The sequence below is a fragment of the Canis lupus genome, chromosome 17 (assembly GCF_003254725.2).
Source record: "Canis lupus dingo isolate Sandy chromosome 17, ASM325472v2, whole genome shotgun sequence".
NCBI lineage: Eukaryota > Metazoa > Chordata > Mammalia > Carnivora > Canidae > Canis > Canis lupus.
Genome location: NC_064259.1, coordinates 34190502 through 34210780, shown reverse-complemented (window position 1 = coordinate 34210780; position 20279 = coordinate 34190502). Strand labels below are relative to the sequence as shown.

At 45.8% G+C, this 20279-nt stretch overlaps 1 protein-coding gene across 11 annotated transcripts in view; it reads right to left on the bottom strand.

Annotated features, from left to right (window-relative positions):
* Nucleotides 1-20279, bottom strand: part of MTA3 (metastasis associated 1 family member 3) — a 220144-nt gene that overhangs the window by 170691 nt on the left and 29174 nt on the right. For 3 of the 11 annotated variants that reach the window (XR_003139724.3, XR_007403361.1, XM_025454047.3), the window contains exons 1-2: nt 2851-2928; nt 1125-1192 (exon numbers count right to left, since the gene is read on the bottom strand). Coding sequence is in view for 5 of the 11 variants with exons in the window: in XM_025454047.3 (XP_025309832.1) it covers nt 1125-1192; nt 2851-2878 (96 nt within the window). In the remaining 6 variants the exon portion in view is untranslated. The other 8 variants (XM_049096187.1, XM_049096188.1, XM_049096184.1 and 5 more) reach the window with 8 other exon arrangements.

Sequence of the window (20279 nt, the reverse complement as noted above, 5' to 3'; positions counted from 1 at the left end):
GTGTGTGTGTGTGTGTGTGTGTCTCATGGAGAAATAAAATCTTTAAAAAAAAAAAAAGATCAAAATGACACCCCAACTGTTCCCACCAACAGACTGATCTAATCCTGAGGTCATTTTCTTCATTTGATGGTGGTGGTCTCAACTACAACAGAATTTTTATAGATGTAAGGTCCATGGGGATGTCTCCAGAAGCAAACCAAGATCTCAGGGTTCATAAACCAGAAATGCCCTAAACCAAATCTTACATCCTGGGACTCAGAACTTCCCCAGTCTCTAGAAGGTACTTTGGAGGAAAGGTATTAGCAAGACAGCTTCCGACATTTTAACACTATGAACTCTCATAAGTAAAACAAATAATCTTCAAAGTTGGTTTGGAGGAAACCAGAGCACCATTAGTAATCCATGGTTCATATAGTTTATGGCTTTTCATATGCTACCATTATAATAAGCTCACCTATTGCAAACAGTCACAAAGCTTCTGCTGTCAGGCCTAAAGTAGGAAGCTACTTTACATTATAACAAAACTGTATTCTTATTAGTTGACCTAGTCCAAAATTTTACAAATTCGCTTCAATACTACATTTCCTAGCTTCCTCTTTCTAAAGCTGAAAGAGGAAAAAATAATTCCCTGAAAGAAATACAATTATGACTCTAAATATAAAAAGGGACAGTTACAAGAGTGACCTGCTCCGAGAAGATCTGAGCAACGTGAAGAAATCTGCAGATTTTTTTTTTTAAGATTTTATTTATTTATTCATGAGAGACACACAGACAGGCAGAGATGTAGGCAGAGGGAGAAGCAGGCTCCATGCAGGAAGCACGATGTGGGACTTGATCCTGGGACTCTGGGATCACGCCCCGAGCCAAAGGCAGATGCTCAACCACTGAGCCCAGGCATCCCAGAAATCTGCAGATGTTAAATATTCAGTAACATTTAATATCATAGGTAATTATAAAAGCAAAAGAATATTCAGAATCCTGCATAACTCTCTAATCTTCAATCTCTAGTTTCAAAGAGTCCAGGACTGAAAGTAAAATCACCTCTTATGCCCTTTACCTAATTACTCGTCAATGGAAAACAATTTTTTTTTAATATTAGAATCAAGAACACTTAGCGTTTATACCTTGTTGAGTTCTTCTATCCTTCTGATTAGGTACGGGTTACTGGAGGAATTCTCAAAGTAGACATAATCTGTAATTAAAGGAAGTAAAGACCTTAATCTTTTCAACAGAAAGTTCACATTTGTCAATCTATGACTTTCTATATTAGGCAATGCACATTCAAAATGAAGCACATAATTCATTCCCGGTTAAAAGCAAATTTAGCAATACAACCTTAATATATTTTCTCATGCCTACTATTCACAGACCCTTATTTTCCTGAAATTTTCATTTAACAATTAATGTTTTATCAAGCTCTCTGAGCCTTTCATGCCACACATCACTTCTTTAATAATAAACAAAAAGACTCCTCATCACCGAGTAGTCAGGGCTGACTAAACATGTGTCTTTCATGCTATAACTGCTTCCACATCTTTCCCCTCCAATCCAATTTACCCTGGAGTATGCTTCTCACATAAAACTATTGACCTAAGACAAATTCAGAGCATCTTGAAAAGCTTAGCAGCCCAAAGTACATTTCAATCACCAACTTAAAAAAAAAAAAAAAAAAATCAGGTGAGCAGAATAGGTAAGAGGAAGCACACTGACAAACTTCCACAGCTCTATCTGGGATGATGGGGGGGGGGGGGGGCATGAAAGGGGATTCCCTTTCTGAGAGACAGAGCTCTCTGGAGATGGTTATCAGGATTTTGTTATGCTCTTTACCATATTTAATACAGATCCATTTGGGGTCTTGTTATAAAAAAAAAAAATCACCGCAGGCTTTCAATAAAAAAGATAAAAATTTTCAAGTGTGGCTTTTCCTCTCCTGTAATAGGCTCACTGGAAACTTCCCACTGTGTGTTTATTTGAAAGGCTGGGCTGCATTGTTATTGTCTATCTTAGTGGCTCTTTCCGTCGTCTCTCTTCTGCAAAGTGGCCTCATTTGGCCAGGCCATTCCCACTACCATCCATCAGGAGCTCAGCTAATGAGCAGAGAAGACCAAGTCTCACACACAAACACGCCACTTATCTGAATTATTATTCTACCAAGAAAGAGGGAGGAGGGCGTCGTGAGTAGGGAGAAAGTTTGTTTGACCTTATTTCTCTTTTCTGCAGAGGGCTGAGAGGGCAGTCACCAGAGCAAACGTCCGGGCAGAGCTCAACTCCCCACCTCTGGCCGCGGTGCCCTGGCCCCACTACGCCCCATCTTGGGGGGGCTGGGCAAGAAACGGGAGGGGGGAGTGAGGAAGGAGAGGTGAAGGGCCCTATCCCCGCCAACAGGCCTGTCCAGCTGTGCCTGGCTGAGCCCCCATCGCCCCCACCCCCCGCTCCCAACTGAAGGGGTGAAGGAGTAGAGCGGGGGGGCGTCCCCCCATCCTCTCCAACCCCCCCACTGCCTGGAAGCCACGCAGGGAAAGAGCACCCCACTGGGGGCTCGACGGCCGACACCCAATGGGGGCGTCTCGGAGGGGGGCAGCTGAGAATTCACACCCCCAAGTACAGGCCCGGCCGGCCCTAGAAAACTGAGCGGGGGTGCGAGCGAGGGGGAAGGTGGGCGCCGGCCCCCGGCGGGCCACGGCCGGGGGAGGGGCGGGTGGCGCGGGTGGGGAGCCCCGGCCCCTCCTGCGGGCCCCGGCGCCCCTGCCCCCCGCGCCCGCGGCCCCCGGCGGTTAGGGTGAACTCGCCCCGACCCCCCACTCCCGGAGCCCGCTCCCAGACGGGCCGGGTCGGGCCGAGCCTTCCTACCTCCGACCCGGTACATGTTGGCCGCCATGTCCGCCCGCCCGCCCGCGGAGCCCGAGCCGAGCCCCGCCCGCCGCGCCGCCGCCGCCGCCGCCGCCGCCGCCGCCTCAGCCTCGGCCGCCTCAGCCTCGGCCGCCGCCGCCGCCGCCGCCGCCGCCGCCGCCTCGCCGCGGGGGGGAGGGGAGGGAGGCACCGAGGGGAGGGGAGGGGGAAGCGAAGGGGAGGGGACGCCGCGGGGTGGGGGCAGGTTCCCGCCCCCAGCGACGGGCCAGCCGGGCCGAGCGGGCCGGGCCGGGCCGGGCCGGGGGAGGTCGCTGCGGGGCCCGCGGGGACCTGGGGAGGCGGCGGCTTGGGGGCCCTCGCCGGAGGTGGGCGACCCCAGGGCAAGGGTCGTGGCCGAAGCGGAGGCCTGCAGTGGCAAATGCGGACCTGGAGCGGTGGGAGAATTGGGGTGGGGGCAGGGGCTCAGGCTCTCCCGAGCCCACACAGCCCCAGCCACCGTACCCTGTCACCTGGCCACCCGCAGACAGGTCTTCCTCCTTGCTGCGTCCCTGGGGAGCCCTTGTATGCAAGACCTTGAGCACGTGGGCGCCTGCCTCAGGGCAAACACTTGGAAACAAATAAGTGCGCCCAGCAGAGCGCCTGCCTCATGGTGGTGATGGAACCTGCATACCCTGGGGCCAGGAGGACCCTGGTGCTACCAGCTTCCCCAGGGAGCGTGCTAGCTGGAGAGAAGTCCAAAAACACTGACCCCCTCCCAAGTCACCCCAACTGCATTGACAGGTCTATCAAGTTCACCCCACACCTGGGCTGAACAGAACCCACTCCCAGCGGAGGCCTGGCCTCTAGACAGACCCTATATCCAGTGCCGCCCTGCCAGGAAAAGAGGCCCTTAGGAAAGGGACCCTACTTATTCGCCATTCCCACCCCCTCTCCACAAAGGGGGAGATGGTTTCAGTCCCCTTACTGTTGATGGACTTTTAACTAGTTATGTGCCTAATGCTTTTGAATCATTATTTTCCCATGCCAATTCTCTAGGCAATCCCAGCATTCTCAGCCTCCATTCCCTCACAGAAACAAGCAAAAAAACAAATTGAATTGAATCTTAGCTGGCAATCCCCCCAAATGAATGCAAACAACTTTTTAAAAAGCCAGCAGCACCTGACTCTTGATTTTGGCTCGGGTCATTATCTGGAGGCGGTGTCCAGGCACACACACACCCCCCCCCCATGCTCAGTGAGGAGTCTGCTTGGGATTCTCTCTCCCTGTCGCTCTGCCTCTCCTCCAAGTGCTCTCTCAAATAAACCTTGATAAAAATTTGTTTTAAATTGAAAAAATAAAAAGCCAATCCATTCCAAACTACTTCCAGACATCATTATATAATCAAGGGTAAGATGATCCCTCACTGTTGTGAGTTGTTTGTGGAGTTTCTGGTGATTTACAGCTACATGTTGGTGACCCTGGGTATGGGATCTGTGCAGGGATGGGCAGTGTCCCCAGAAAAGAAGATTGTGTTGTGTTTGAATGGTGATGGCATATGTGATGGTCCATGATCACAAATTATTAAAGTGAAAAAAATAATGCTCTATATAGCTGAGGCAAAGTAAAAAATAAAGCACATTTGCCTGAATTACCTTGATGATGTGTGTCACCCAAATTTATTCAGGTACAAAATGAGAACATTAATTCCATTTCACAGGTGGGGTAAGGATCAGTTGTGACAATATATGAAAATGCTTTATAAACTATTCAGCATAGAGCAGTATGCAAATAACAGGTGTCTGTTGTTTTTTATTAACTCCATAAAGTTTCAGATTCCCAAGGGTTTTTACACCATGTGTACAGTGTGAACCTGTGTCAGCTCTTCTGACCCAGAGAAAAAAGCAGAAGTGTTCTGTTATGCACACTGACTAGCTGTTACCATAATCCTTTTACTGGAGATCCCACAGAAAACGTATTATGACATATCTGACATCACTCTCTCCATTTCTGTGCTGACAAATAGATTGAATAATTCACCTGGAGTCTTCCAGCAGTATTGGGATTATAATTCTGCCCTTTCCTCTGGCCTAGAATTCTCTAAACCAGGAAGCCTTTCTCCAGTGAACAGGCCTCTGGAAACCATAAATTACAAAGGAATGCATCACAAGTTTTAAAGTGTTTGCCCAGGGATCCCTGGGTGGCATAGCGGTTTAGCACCTGCCTTTGGCCCAGGGTGCGATCCTGGAGACCCGGGATCGAGTCCCACGTTGGGCTCCCGGTGCATGGAGCCTGCTTCTCCCTCTGCCTATGTCTCTGCCTCTCTCTCACTGTGTGCCTATCATAAATAAATAAAGTGCCCATTACTTTTAAGTAAATGAGCAAGGAATCCCCAACATCTCTTCTTTAGTGATGAGGATGGCTGGCATAGAGAGAAGGGACCTAATATGTAGGAAGCTCTTGACATGTGATGAACACTTTATATATTTAAATTTTTAGCACAAGCCTTTGCTATAGGTGTCAGTCCGTAATCATATTTTGAAGAATTTGAGGCTCAGAGGGGTTAAGTGTCTTGCTCAAGGTTTTAAAGCTAAATAGCCAAAGTAGGAGTGAAGTTTAGGTCTGGTTGATGGCATGGTTGTGAGCTGAACCATGCAGCCTATGGAGGTGGAGGTGCCTTTGCTATCTTTGAAGATTAAGACTTTTCCACCCTTTGTCTGGTCCAAGGGTTTCTTTTAATCTCCAAACACTTGCTAACCTCCCATATGGCAGTACTTTTTTTTTTTTTTTTTAAGATTTTATTTATTGGGATGCCTGGCTGGCTCAGTGGTTAAGCATCTACCTTCGGCTCAGGGCATGATCCCGGGGTCCTGAGATCGAGTCCAACATCGGGCTCCCTATAGGGGCCTGCTTCTCCCTCTGCCTGTGTCTCTGCCTCTCTCTCTCTCTCTCTCTCATGATACATAAATCTTTAAAAATAAAAATAAAGAAGACATGTCTCTCAGACCATGCCAGAAATCCCAGGGCACATCCAGCCTCCTGTGGGTAAAATTTCCTGGCACGGCTATTGTGATTAAAGAATCAGGATAAGAGATTTCCTAAAGGCCCAAGACATTCCTTGTGTCAGTTTCTAGCATCCTACCACTTAGCTGAAGAGAAATGGATGTTCAGGAAAACGTTAGATGAGACAGAGTTGGTTTTTGTCATAATCTGAGGATGGAGTTTTCGAACAGGCTCTGCGGAGCTGACTGAAGGGTCTGGAAGCTTTGTGATATCAGGAAAGGAACTTTTGTGAGGGATGGGGTTATAGAATGTAACTAATCTGAGAGTAGATGCCAGGCTTTGAATAAAGGACTATATTTTATTGTGTTTTCTATGATTCATCTCTCTCTTTTTTTTCTTATCTTTCGCAAACTTATTTAGTAACATTCTTTTGGAAAGAGGCAAGCCTGTCTCAGCTATTCTAAGGAAGTCTGGGTTTTAAAGGTGGAGGAATGTATCCTAGGAGAAAGGTAAGGGTAAAATAGCAAGAATCAAAGCAAGCGAGCCCCTGAGGGAAAGAAAACCAGAGTCAGGAGTTTGGTAGTTTCTCCTGTGAGGGAGGTTCTCCTTCCATCTGTCCCTGTGCTGAAAACATGAAACTCAGGGTCAGTCCCAGAAGGTCTTTTTTGGAAATGTGCATTTAGGATTTCATGGTTCTCTCGAGCCCTCAAAGGGGAGCTGGCTCAGCCCTTGGGTTGCCTCCACAAGGAGGTTCCTACTCTGATGACAACATTGCTTCCAGGTAGCAGAAAAGTCACAAAGGGGACAAGCATGAACTCCTGGAAGGTTGAACTAGTTGATCTTAGAGCTTCCCCTTTAGCCTGCCTAGTGCTATGAATTTGATGGCTGGACTGTACAGGGCGTGGAGTTAGGAAAGAGAATTCTAAGGGGCAATGGGAATGTCTAAGGGATATTACAGGAACTGTTTATAGGAATGACTCAGGCTTCAGTAAAGGGGATTAGACAGGGCAGAGAGTCTAGGCAAGAGATCAGTTGGTAGGCTGGCAAAAGGGATGATGGCCTGACCTAGAGTAGAGGCAGTGGGATGGGAAAAAAGTAGAAGGATCTGAGAAAGACTTAGGAGGTGGGGGCTATGTGACCCAGTGGCTCTGGGGAGGCACAGAGTGAAAAGGTAGCACCAAGTTATGAGTAACTGGGTAGAGAGAGGTATGATGTGGTGAGTTTAAAATACTGTAGGGGAGGTAGTACCTGGCTGGCTCAGCAGGAAGAGTATAAGACTCTCAATCTCAAGGTTGTGAGTTCAATCCCCACATTGAGTGTACAGATTACTAAAAACAAAGTAAACTTGTTTTTTAAAGATTTTATTTATTTATTCATGAGAGACACAGACACAGAGAGAGGGGCAGAGACACAGGGAGAGGGAGAAGCAGGCTCCATGCAGGGAACCCGATACGGGACTTGATCCTGGGTCACCAGGATCATGCCCTGGACCAAAGGTGGCGTTAAACCTCCAAGCCACCAGGTCTGCCCACAAAATAAGCTTTAAAAAATTAATTAATGAGGGGATCCCTGGGTGGCTCAGCGGTTTGGCGCCTGCTTCGGCCCAGGGCAAAATCCTGGAGTTCCAAGATCAAGTCCCGCATCAGGTTCCCGGCATGGAGCCTGCTTCTCCCTCCTCCTGTGTCTCTGCCTCTCTCTCTCTCTCTCTCTCTGTCTATCATAAATAAATAAATAATAATAATTAATTAATTAATGAAAAAAATTATAAAATACTGGGTCTGTCTGGCTGGCTCAGTTGGAGGAATAATGTGGCATTTGATCTCAGGGTTATGAGCTCAACCCCCAAGTTGAGTATAGAGATTACTTTAAAAGATAAAAATCTCAAAAAATAAAGTTAAAAAATAAAACAAATAAAATACTGTAGGGAAGGCAATTTGGGGGGAGGAGGGATAGTTGACAGGTTCAGTGTTAAATGGATTGTGTTCAAGGTGCTTTTGGAAAGATCCAGATAGATGTTTCCTCTTTAGGACAGAGGTGGATGAGTAGGCCTAGAGCTTAGGAAAGAGATCTGGGCTGGAAATATCTTCTTCTGTGTCACCATCTGCACACAGCCCAGTCTGTCTTGTCTAAGGAATAAACCAAACCCTGGCCCCAGGGGAAGAAGCAGGTTCCCTGAGTCCTTCAGCTTGGGTAAAAACAGGTTTAGCAGGTCCAGGTTCAGGAGATCAGAGTCCAGGTCCAAATGTGCAAACAGGCAGGGCATGGGCAGAGAGCCACACAAGTCACTGACCAAGACAGATAGTGAAGACGAAGGGGAGTGCCCAGGGCTGACCATCTCACAAGGGTCAGTGAGCAAAATTCTCAGACAGAGCTCGAGAGTTCTGCTCTCAGCTCTGAAAAAGCAGCCAGACTTGGGAAGAAGGAACACAGAAAGCCAGAAAGAAGGAAAAAGGAAAGGAAGGATACAGTCTGAAAAAGCAAATCTGGCTATTTCCTACTTACTTTCTTGTCTCTAAGATGGTATAATGGGTTGAATGGTGGTTTCCCAATAGATATGACCACCTAGAACTTGTGAATCGGATCTTATTTAGATAAAGTGTATTTTCAGATGAAATAAAGTTAAGGATCTGGAGATGAGGTCATCCTGGACTAGAATGGGCCCTAATTCCAATGACAAGTATTCTTATGAGAGACAGAAGACACAGAGTGAAGAGTGGAAAAACCATGTGAAGGTGGAGGCAGAGACTGGAGTTATTCAGCCTGAAGCCAAGGAATGCCAAAGATTGCCAGCAACCACCAGATCATGGGGAAGAGACATGAAACAGATTCTCCCTTAGAGCCTTTGAAAGGAATCAACCCCGCAGACACCTTGTTTTCTGGGTTCTGGTCTCCAGGATTGTGTGGAAATATGTTTCTGTTGTTTAAAGCCACCCAATTTGTGGTAATTTGTTATAGCAGTCCTAGGAAACTAATACAGATGGTATCCACAACTCAACTTTAAGTAAACATAGATTCAGCCAGAAAACACCGAACATTAAATGCAGAGACTAGGGGACACAGAATAAGAGAAGAAAAGAGAGACGGGCAGAGAAAGAAGGGGATCCAATACTACTTCATCTAATCCTGTCTAACCCCTTGAGACAAAGCTCGGCTGACCACATCTTGGTCTCTCCTTCTAGCTGTCTTGGTTGGCTTAGTACTAAAAGAACCCCCGATTGCTATGACCCCCAGCTAAGAGCCAGTGGAGGCATCCCAACATTTTTTCTTCACCAACACACCTGAAGGATGTCACACATTCCCAGGAGCAGCAATTGATTACCAATATGGTGCTGTACCAACTAACCTCTTAATTGGGTTCTTTTGTCAGAAAGCACTCTGGCTACTCTGATCCCAATCCGTACTTCTATAGTGGGTGGTGTGGTGGAGGCTACCAAAAATATAAGTCTTGTCTACAAAAATGCCCTTTCATTCAACAAATATGTATTAAGCACTATTGAAGGCAATGAGGATATACCAGTGACTGAAACAGACAAAATACCTGTACCCTTGGAGCTTGTATTCTAGTGGGGAAGACAGACAATGAGAAGTAAAGAAATCAGTTGATACGCCCTGGGCCGAAGGCAGGTGCTAAACTGCTGAGCCACCCAGGGATCCCCTAGATGTTTTTAAACACAGGAGTGATGGAGATCTGATTTAGGTGTTTTTAAAAGATTACTTAGGCCATAAAGAACACAGATAGAAAGGGGTAGTTATGACTTCCAGTTCAAAAGAACGTGATTGTCGGGACATCTGGGTGGCCCAGTCGGTTAAGCGGCAAACTCTTGATTTTGGCTCAGGTTATGATCTCAGGGAACTGAAATTCAGCCTCCTATCGGGCTCCCCACTCACCAAGGAGTCTGCTTGTCCCTCTCCTTTTCCTCTCCCTGCCCCTCAACCTTCCTCACACTCTCCCACTCTAAAATCAGTAAACAAATCCTTTAAAAAAAATGATGGAAAAAAAATCATGATGGGATGCCTGGGTGGCTCAGTGGTTGAATGTCTGCCTTCGGCTCGGGGTGTGATCCTGGGGTCCCAGGATCAAGTCCCACATTAGGCTCCTTGCATGCAGCCTGCTTCTCCTTCTGCCTATGTCTCTGCCCCTCTCTCTCTCTCTCTCATGAATAAATAAATAAAATCTTAAAACAACAACAACAACAAAAACCATGATTGGGGCACCTGGGTGGCTCAGTTGGTTAAGCATCTGCCTTCAGCTCAGGTCATGATCCCAGGGTCCTGGGACAGAGCCCCTCGTAAGGCTTTCTTCTCATCTGGGAGCCTGCCTTTCCCCCTCCCTCTGCTGCTCCCCCCCCTACTAATGCTCTCCTCTCACTCTCTCTCAAATAAATAAATAAAATCTTAAAAAAAAAAAAAAAGCATGATTGTGTTCTCTGTTGTCTCCTTTGGATAGTAGGAATTCAAAACTCACCAATCTAAAATTTATTTGGGGGGAGATGCCTGGGTGGCTCAGTCAATTAAGCATCTGCCTTCAAATCAGATCATGATCCCAGGATCCTGGGATGGTTCCTGCATGGGGGTCCCTGCTTGGCAAGGAACCTGCTTCTTCCTCTCCTGCTCCCCTTGCTTGTACCCACTCTCTCTGTCAAAATTTTTTTTCATTTTAAAAATTTTATTTATTTATTTATTTTAAGATTTTATTTATTTATTCATGAAAGACACAGAGAAGGCAGAGACATAGGCAGAGGGGGAGAAGTAGACTCCCCGCAGGAGGCCGATGTGGGACTTGATCTTGGAACTCCAGGATCATGCCCTGAGCCAAAGGCAGACACTCAACCACTGAGCCACCCAGGTGTCTCTAAAAAAATTTTTTTTTTCTTTTTTTATTTGAGAGAGTGCATGTGTGCAAGCACAAGCAGGGGAAGGGGCAAGGAGAGAGAGGAAAAGAGGGGAAGCAGACCACCCGCTGAGCAGGACTCCATGCAGGGATGGATCTCGATCTCACAATCCTGAGAGAATGACCCTGGCGATCATGACCTGAGCCAAACCAAGAGTCAGACACATAACTGACTTAGCTACCCAGGACCCTCACCAATCCAAAATTTGTGCTGATGAAAAACCCAAACTCCTCCTGTGTTTCATTGGTATGATAGTGAAAGAGACCACGTCAAACTCCATCTGTGGTTCTGAGACCCGTATGTAATTGTGATGGGGAAAATGGCAACATATACTGGCCACTTAAAAAAATTTTTATACCGGGATCCCTGGGTGGCGCAGCGGTTTGGCGCCTGCCTTTGGCCCAGGGCGCGATCCTGGAGACCCGGGATCGAATCCCACGTCGGGCTCCCGGTGCATGGAGCCTGCTTCTCCCTCTGCCTTTGTCTCTGCTCGCCCCTCTCTCTCTCTCTCTGTGACTATCATAAATTAAAAAAAAAAAAAAGATTTTTATACCAAATCACTATCCCATGTTGGAGATAGGGATTACTTTAAAAAAGAAAAAAGAAAAGACAGCAAAAATTTTTTTACCAAGTAAGACAACACCTAATCATGTAGGCTGTTCTTCCCCTTTACCTCTAGTACTTGAACAGCTTTTCATGGGCCATTCACCTCTTCTTTCAGGTGAATTGCATCTTTGTAATGGGGCATATGGTAAGAACAGTGAATTCCATGGATATGAGCCACTTACTACATTTTTTCATCTTAAAAAAGGTTTCTTGGTTGTAAGTGATGCTCTGTGTAATAGCATGGCCTGAAATAAAGCTTTTTGAAAGTTTAAAAAAAAAATCACTTGAGCTGCTATGCAGTAGACTGGGGAATACAAACAGGGAGACTAGTAAGAAGGCTAACAGTTTAAGGAGGAAGTAGGTAACAAATGTTGGAAATAAAATCATAGCTTCCATGGCCAATGAAGATACTTTTTTCTTTAAGATTTATTTATTTATTAGAGAGCAAGAGATCGTGGTGGAGAGGGGCAGAAGAAGAGGGAGAGAAAGAATCTTAGACACACTGTTAACTATGGAGCCCAATGTGGGGCTGGATCTCACATCCCTGAGATCACGACCTGAGCTGAAATCAAGTCAGACACTTAACCAACTGAGCCACCCAGGTACCCCAAAGGAGATGCATTTTTAAGGCAGAGCCAACGGTTCTTGCTAAAGGTTTGGATGTAGGCAATGAGAGGATAAAACCAATGGACATTAGTACTTCCAAATGCTTGTAGATATGTTTGGAGGTGTTATAGATAAGTGGATATGGGCTCGGGAACTCAGCACAGAGATCCAGGCTAAAAATGCAAATCTGTGTAGGCAATCCATGAAGCTGGGGATTGAGCAGATCAGCTGACAAAGACTGTAGATGGAGGCCAGCAGAAGCCTGAGCCCTGGAGCAAGCCAGCACTGATAGCAGGTGCTGTACCCTGGCTGTACCAGAGGAACTACTACAATACCAAGCCCCACCCCCAGGGATCCAGATTTAATTAATGTGGAGTGGATCCCGATTTCCAGTTTAAAAAAAAAAAAAACAACAACTTAGGTTATTCTATTTTTTTAAAAAGATTTTATTTGAGAGAGCGCACACATGCGCATGAGCCAGAGGAAGGGCAGAAGGAGAAGTAGACTCCCCGCTGAGCAAGAAGCCTAGCTAAGGGCTCGATTTCAGGATCTCAGGACCCCGGGATCACAATCTGAGCCGAAGTCAGATGCTCAACCAATTGAGCCACTTGGACACCCCTCTTGGGTTATTCTTTTTTTTTTTTTTGAGAGAGAGACAGAATTAGCAGGGGAAGGGGCAGAGGGAGAGGAAGAAGCAGATTCCTCACTGAACAAGGAACCCAATGTGGGGCTTGATATGGGGCTCGATCCCAGGACCCTGAGATCATGACCTGAGCTGAAGGAAGATGCTTAATCAAGTGAACCACTCAGACACCCCCCTCTTAGGTTATGTTAATATACAGTCAAGATTGAGAACTACTCATGTAGTAAACCAGGAAGAGGAGAGGCACAGAGGCGGCCTGAGTGAGCAGTGAGGTAGGTAGGAGAAAAACCAGAAGAATACAGGTTCCAGGATCCAAGTGAATAAGGGAAGGGTTCAACTGTGACAAACCACAGCTACCGATGACCAGTGAATTTGACAAGGTGCCAGTCATCAGAGGCCAACTGCAAGCCATCTTTCCTTTGTTGGGTCCTGACTCTCTAGATATCTAAGCAGCCCAAAATGAATTAGCAGAGCTCTGGCCCTAGATAGTCTACAGAGTGGATGACTCCAGGCGTAGAGAGGAGCCTTATGAACCCCTCAAACTGAGGGATAGAGACTAGAGTTTGCTCTTTTCATCAGCTCCTTTTATCTCTATCTGTAGGTTTATAGCAGCTGCCCTTTCTAAAAGAGACTGAGGGAAGTTTATTTGCACTCTTGATTTCAGAAAGCACGGAATATGTTGAAGGGCTTAAAGCTATACTTTGAACTTCTGGATAAATAAATCGCTGTTTATGTTTCCTTTTATCTCTGCAGAGTTTGGGAGGAAAAAAAGCATGAGTATTACAGAGCTGCCCCAAGGAGCTTCTTCTACAAAGCCAGGCCAGGACCATATTATTAATGGCGACTAACACAGTGCTTCCCATCTAATTGCACAGATCAGAATGCTGAGGGGCTAGCTCCAAAAAGAGGGTACCCGGAGGCAGTTTAATCTTTTTGAGGTTTTGGCAAATGATACCCAGGACTTGTCCAGCCAAATCCCATCATTGGCTCCTTTCTGTAAGAGGAGAAAAGTGTGCATCCTCTGGAAGCCCGAACTCCCCCCCCCGCCCCCCGCCCAGGCTTAGGGTATAATGGGGTGAAATTTAGACTGTGTTCTTGAAATAGAAGGTGGAGCCCATGTTACAAGCCAAAACTCTGGAGGTGGAGGGAGAATAGAAGGTTCCCGCATTTCATGGAGTCACCTTATTCCTCTGCCCTAGAACTCAGCTGCCTCCTTATATTTGGTGTCCTGATCCTCTCCTCTATATTCACACAGACTCTAGGTTGGACCTGTTCTAAGTGGCCCTGAAGCCTCTCCACCAGGTCGGAGCAACCTCAAAGGTGGAGTGTGAACACTCTGGGGTGGAGGTGTTCTTGCGTCTTCCTGCTCCTCCCACTCTCCTGACCAACACACACACCCTTGCACCCCCACATAGTCCCTCAGATCTGGGCTGCCATGAGGATGACACAGTGACTCCATCCAGAGGAGTAGCTTTGAGGAGAAGCCCTCAGGTTCAAGATGGACTTCTCCGTTTAATCCAGCTTCTCCCAAAGCAGCTGCAGCAGAGGGCAGACCCTGAGACTTGAGGGATGGTGTGACTCCCAGCTGGTGGCATGTTCCTGGGATCAGATGCATTATTTATGATGCTGATGTCAGCATGGCTCCCAGGCACCAGGGGAAATGGAAAAGGCACTTGGGCCTGGGCTGATTAAACTAAATATTTAAACAGGAATCAGGAATTGAAGCAAAATCCATTTTTCTTCAGTAAGGCAGAGAGCGCCACAAATGACTTCAAGGCTAGGGACTTAGTAAACACCACACAGATCATAAGAGAAGACTGGGGCTCCTGGCCCTCCACAGTCAACTCCCTATTCCCTCTCTGGAGCAAGTCTCAAGGGTTTGTGGGGGACTTGGGAGTTAGAGTAGGGGAAGGGAGATAGAGAAGCAGGGGAACAGTTTGAGCCACTGTGGGAATGAGATTAGGAGACACTAGGACAAAGTCAGGCCGGATTCCTGCCTCTGGCTGCTTTTTCTTTCTCCAGACACCTTTTTTCCTTGTCCATCAAGATCTATTCTAGGGCAGCCCTGGTGGCTCAATGGTTTAGCACCGCCTTCAGCCTAGGATGTGATCCTGGGGACCTGGGATCAAGTCCCAAGTCAGGCTCCCTTCTGCCTGTATCTCTGCCTCTCTATGTCTCTCATGAAAAAATAAATAAAATCTTTGAAGAAAAAAAAAGATCTGTTCTATTGCATTTTCCCACATTATCGCACTTACATTTTGATTAGCTATGAGGACGGTAAGGTGTCAGGCAACCATGAACCAACACTCTTCTCTTGATTCTTCTTATCCCACCAGAGACAGGTCCCAGGTCAGGAAGCCAACCTTGGCCCCTTTGCACACTAACACAGAGGAGACTCTACACAGAGAGCCCACAGGGGATTGGGGCCCTCCATTGACAAGATACGGAAATCTCCAGATTTGACCAACGATGAGATCTGAAAAGGAAATTTCCTGGTGGAAAGAAACATTTGTCATTTGATCTGGCTCTTCCCGCTGTTTTTTCCTCCCTACGGGGTCCCTCACTTATGTTTCCATACCAGTCACCATCCCTGGCCCCCAAGGATATGATTTTCTCAGTCTCAGCATGAACTTGCTCCCTTTCCCTCCCGTCCTCTCATTACAGTTGAGACAAGTTGACATTTTCAAAATTAACTTTTATAAGAATTTGGAAAGAGAGAGAAATAATTGCAGAAAATACAAATGAGTAAGTCCAATTCTGTTCAACATTTACCCAAAGTCTTGTGCTTAGCCAGTGTGCTATATTCCAGGTTACCTTGATGGATAAAATGACATCTGGTTCTCAAGGTGTTCACTACCCAGTGGGAGAGGCAGTCATGAATATATGATAAAGTATAATCTATTAAGATAAGGGCCATATTAGCTCAGGATTGGGAGCAATGAATATGGCCTGACATAGGGGCAGGGCTAGTAGGAGAAGACTTTAAGAGAAGCTAATAGTTAATCTGGACCTTCAATTAATATAAGGATTTTGCATGATAAAGAGTCAGGAAGGATATTCCAGATAAAGGGAGCAGCATATAGAAAGTACACACATAAAAAAAAAAGAAAAAGAAAGTATACACATGGCACATAGGAACCAACTGCAAAGTTCAGTCAGGGCTAAATTGCTAAGGAGTTTGACCTAATCATATGGTACCTATAGATAATGGTAGAGCTAACATAATTATGTTTCTGTCTAAGTAAGAAGTATAATAATGGCTAAAATGTAATAAATTGGCATTTTTTTTTAAATCTTTATTTATTTATGATAGTCACACACACAGAGAGAGAGAGAGAGAGGCAGAGACACAGGCAGAGGGAGAAGCAGGCTCCATGCACCGGGAGCCCGACGTGGGATTCGATCCCGGGTCTCCAGGATCGCGCCCTGGGCCAAAGGCAGGCGCCAAACCGCTGCGCCACCCAGGGATCCCTAAATTGGCATTTTGATTTATGTAACAGTCTTCTGTGACTGAGGTTGGCATAAATATATCAAGTCTCTAGACCAGCAGAACTGACGATAGAGTATGGGCTAAAATATTGCCACCCTATGAAGTAGCCAGGCTCCCTATAAGACTTATTTTTAATTTTTTTAAAATTTTTTTCTTAAGATTTTATTTATTTATTCATGAGAGACACACAGAGAGAGAGAGGCAGAGACACAGGCAGAGGGAGAAGCAGGCTCCCTGTGGGGAGCCCGACCTGGGACTCGATCCTAGGATCTCGGGATCACGCCCTGAGCCCAAGGCAGAAGCTCAACCGCTGAGCCACCCAGGCGCCCCAAGACTTATTTTTAAATTCAAAAGAGAGAAATATTTAAGAAGACAAGGGGTTGGGATCCCTGGGTGGCGCAGCAATTTGTCACCTGCCTTTGGCCCAGGGCACGATCCTGGAGACCTGGGATCGAATCCCACATCAGGCTCCCGGTGCATGGAGCCTGCTTCTCCCTCTGCCTATGTCTCTGCCTCTCTCTCTCTCTCTCTCTCTCTCTGTATGACTATCATAAATAAAAAATTAAAAAAAAAAAAAGACAAGGGGTAAATCAGAGCTCATTGCTTGAGTTGCATTAAAACTTTTACCTTGGTGTTAGGGACTGAATGTTCCTGTCTTCAGAAAATTTGCATGTTGAAATCCCAACACCCACAATGTGAGAGTATAGGAGGTGGAGCCTTTGGGAGGTAATTAGGTCATGAAGGTGAAGCCTTCACAAAAGGGATTAGTGCTTTTATAAAAGAAATCCTAGAGAACACTCTAGTGTCTTCCCCCAAGTGAGGCTACAGCAGCAAGTCTCAGCCTGGAAGGGGGCTTTCACCGTATCTCGACCATGATGGCACTTTGACCTTAGGCTTCCAGCCTCCAGAATTGTGAAGAGTAGATTTCAGTTGTTTATAAACTTCCAGTCTATTGTACCCTGTTACCATTCTCCAAATGGTCTAATATGTTTGGGAAAGGCAAGAATGACCCAAATATGAAGAAAGGCAGTGTTATTGCCCGAAGACCCTTCCTGTGTGTTGGTTCAATTTCAGAAATCCCAGCTGTCTGTGGTGCCTTGTTGGCTCAGTTGGTTGAGCGTCTGACTCTTGATTTCAGTTCAGGTCCTGATCTCAGGGTCATGAGATGGAGCCCTGCATGAGGCTCCTTGCTCAGACGAAGTCTGCTCTCATGGGTCTTAGGATCAAGCCCTGGTGTTTGGCTCCCTGCTTGGTAGAGAGTCTGCTTCTCCATCTGCCCCTCTCCCTGCCCATGCTCTCTCTCTCAAATAAATAAATTAATAAAATCTTAAAAAGAAGGAAAGAAAGTTCTTTCTTTTGGGGCTCCTAAGAGAACTGGTTATATAGGCTTAAGAACTTGAGAGAAGTGGTTATTCTGGCCTTTTAGACTTCCAGATGATGGGAACTTAGAGATTTTTAAGGATCTAAAATCCTCAAAACTTAAGAAATCTGAGGACTGAAGTTGCCCAGGCCTTTGAAAAATTAACTGAAGAGTAATGGATGGCAGATTATAACAATTTTTTAAAAAGGTAAATAGGAGTGCCTGGCTAGCTTAGTCGGTAGAGCATGTGACTCTTGATGTCACCGTCATGAATTCAATCCCCACATTGGGTGTAGAGATTACTAAATAAATAAGCAAAAATTTAAAATATAAAGAAAATAAACATTAAGCAACTTGAGAAGAAATGCTGGCTAACAATGGACCAAAATTTATAGAATCCCAAAGCTATGGTACCGTGTTCCCTCTGCCATCTCTCTCTGGCCCTAAGTCTCTAAGAAATTTAGGAAAATACTGACTTCTCCCACTAAAACCTATAAAATATGAGTGAAAAAAGTAAGCTGATTAAAATTCATATGGTACCATTATATTAAAAAAATTTTTGGATGAGCACTGAGTGTTATACTATATGTTGGCAAATCGAAATTCAATAAAAAACTAAAAATAAGGGGATCCTTGGGTGGCTCAGTGGTTTGGCGCCTGCCTTCAGCCCAGGGCGTGATCCTGGAGTCCCAGGATCGAGTCCCTCGTCAGGCTCCCTGTGTGGAGCCTGCTTCTCCCTCTGCCTGTGTCTCTGCCTCTCTTTCTCTCTGTCTCTCTCATGAATAAATAAAATCTTTTAAATTTTTTTTAAAAATAAAAATAAATAAATAAAATATAAAATAAAATAAATTAGGGATGATTGGCTGGCTCAGTGGTTGAGCATCTGCCTTTGGCTCAGGGCATGATCCTGGAGTTTCAGGATCGAGTCCCACATCGGGCTCCCTTTGGGGGGCCTGCTTCTCCCTCTGCCTGTCTCTCCCTCTCTGCCTCTCTCCTGAATAAATTAATAAATAAAAAAATAAATAAAATCTTTAAGAAAAAAATTAGGAGTGACTGGGTGGCTCAGTTGGTAAGATGTCTTGATCTCAGCTCAGGTCTTGATCTCAGGGTCAATGAATTCAAGCCCCACTTTGGAGCCTACTTAAAAAAACAAACAAAATTAGATATCTGTAGTGTAAATATATAGGCATATATAAATGTATCAAGACTGGTGGGAATATCTATACCTAACAGTACTTACCTCTGGCTCTGGGGGCAGAGAGCTGTGTGAAAAAATAACTCAGTTTTCTTCTGGGTACTTCCATATTGCTCTAAGTTTTTTTTTTTTTTACAATGAGAATGTACTATGGGATGCCTGGGTGGCTCAGCAGTTGAGTGTCTGCCTTCGGCTCAGGGAGTGATCCTGGAGTCCAGGGATCAAGTCCCACATGGGGCTTCCTGCATGGAGCCTGCTTCTCCCTCTGCCTATGTCTCTGCCTCACACTCTCTCTCTCATGAATAAATAAAATCTTAAAAAAAAAGGGGGGAATTTACTGTTACATTTTCATCAAAAATATTTTTTAGGGACACCTGGGTGGCTCAGTGGCTGAGTGTCTGCCTTTGGCTCAGGTCATGATCCCAGGGTCCTGGGATCAAAGCCTGCATCAGGCTCCTCACAGGGAGCCTGCTTCTCCCTCTGCCTGTGTCTCTCCATGAATACAGAAATAAAATCTTTTAAAAAACACATTTTTTTAAATTAAGAAAAAAGAAAAAAAATGAATGACATAGACACAATATGATAGAGTATAACTTTCTGAAGTCAAGTTTATTGGTCCAGAAATCCTCACTTATCTTGGGTGTTGGGACTGCACCCCTTTCCCTTACACCCATCCAGGAGCCAACCAGGGTGCTCGGCAGAGAGGTGGGGGAAAACACTGAGCCAAAGGGGAAAGACCGAGAGCCTCCCTAACCTTCCGGGACACCCCAGATTCCTGTTCCTTTCTGAAGTATAGCTTCATTCCACCCCTGCGTTCATGAGATCATCCTCTCCTTAATAACACATTTCTTTTTTTTTTCCTCTTAAAGTAACTTATATTAGCTTATGTAAACAAAAGCAACAACAACAAAATAAAATTAACCAAACAAAACAAAAAACTTAAGTAATGTAGCTAAGAAGATATCAGATCACAAATGCCAGTGTACTTGAGGCTAAGATGAAACTTTTTTGTGTGGAGACCACAGGGAGCCTCTGAAGGTCTGTGTGTGTGTGTGTGTGTGTGTGTGTGTGTGTGTGTTTTAAGATTTTATTTTTATTTATGAGAGAGAGAAAGAGAGTGAGGGAAGGAGCAGGAGAGGGACAAGCAAGCTCTGAGCTGAGCTGAGAGCCTGATTCAGGGCTTGATCTCAGGCCCCTGAGATTGTGACCTGAGCTGAAACCAGAGTAGGACACTTACCCAAGAGAGCCACCCAGGCGTCCCTATGTGTGTGGGTTTTTTTTTTTTTAATTTTTTTATTTATGATAGTCACACAGAAAGAGAGAGAGAGGCAGAGACATAGGCAGAGGGAGAAGCAGGCTCCATCCACCGGGAGCCCGATGTGGGATTCGATCCTGGGTCTCCAGGATCGCGCCCTGGGCCAAAGGCAGGCGCCAAACCGCTGCGCCACCCAGGGATCCCTGTGTGTGGGTTTTTTAAAAAATATTTTATTTATTTATTTGAGAGAGAGTGAGAAAGAGCACAAGCAGGGGGAGCTGCAGAGGGGGTGGGAGAAGCAGGCTCCCCACTGAGCAGGCTCTCTGCTGAGCAGGACTCTGGGATCATGACTTAAGCAGAAGGCAGATATTTAACTGACTAAGCCACCCAGGAACCCCCTACC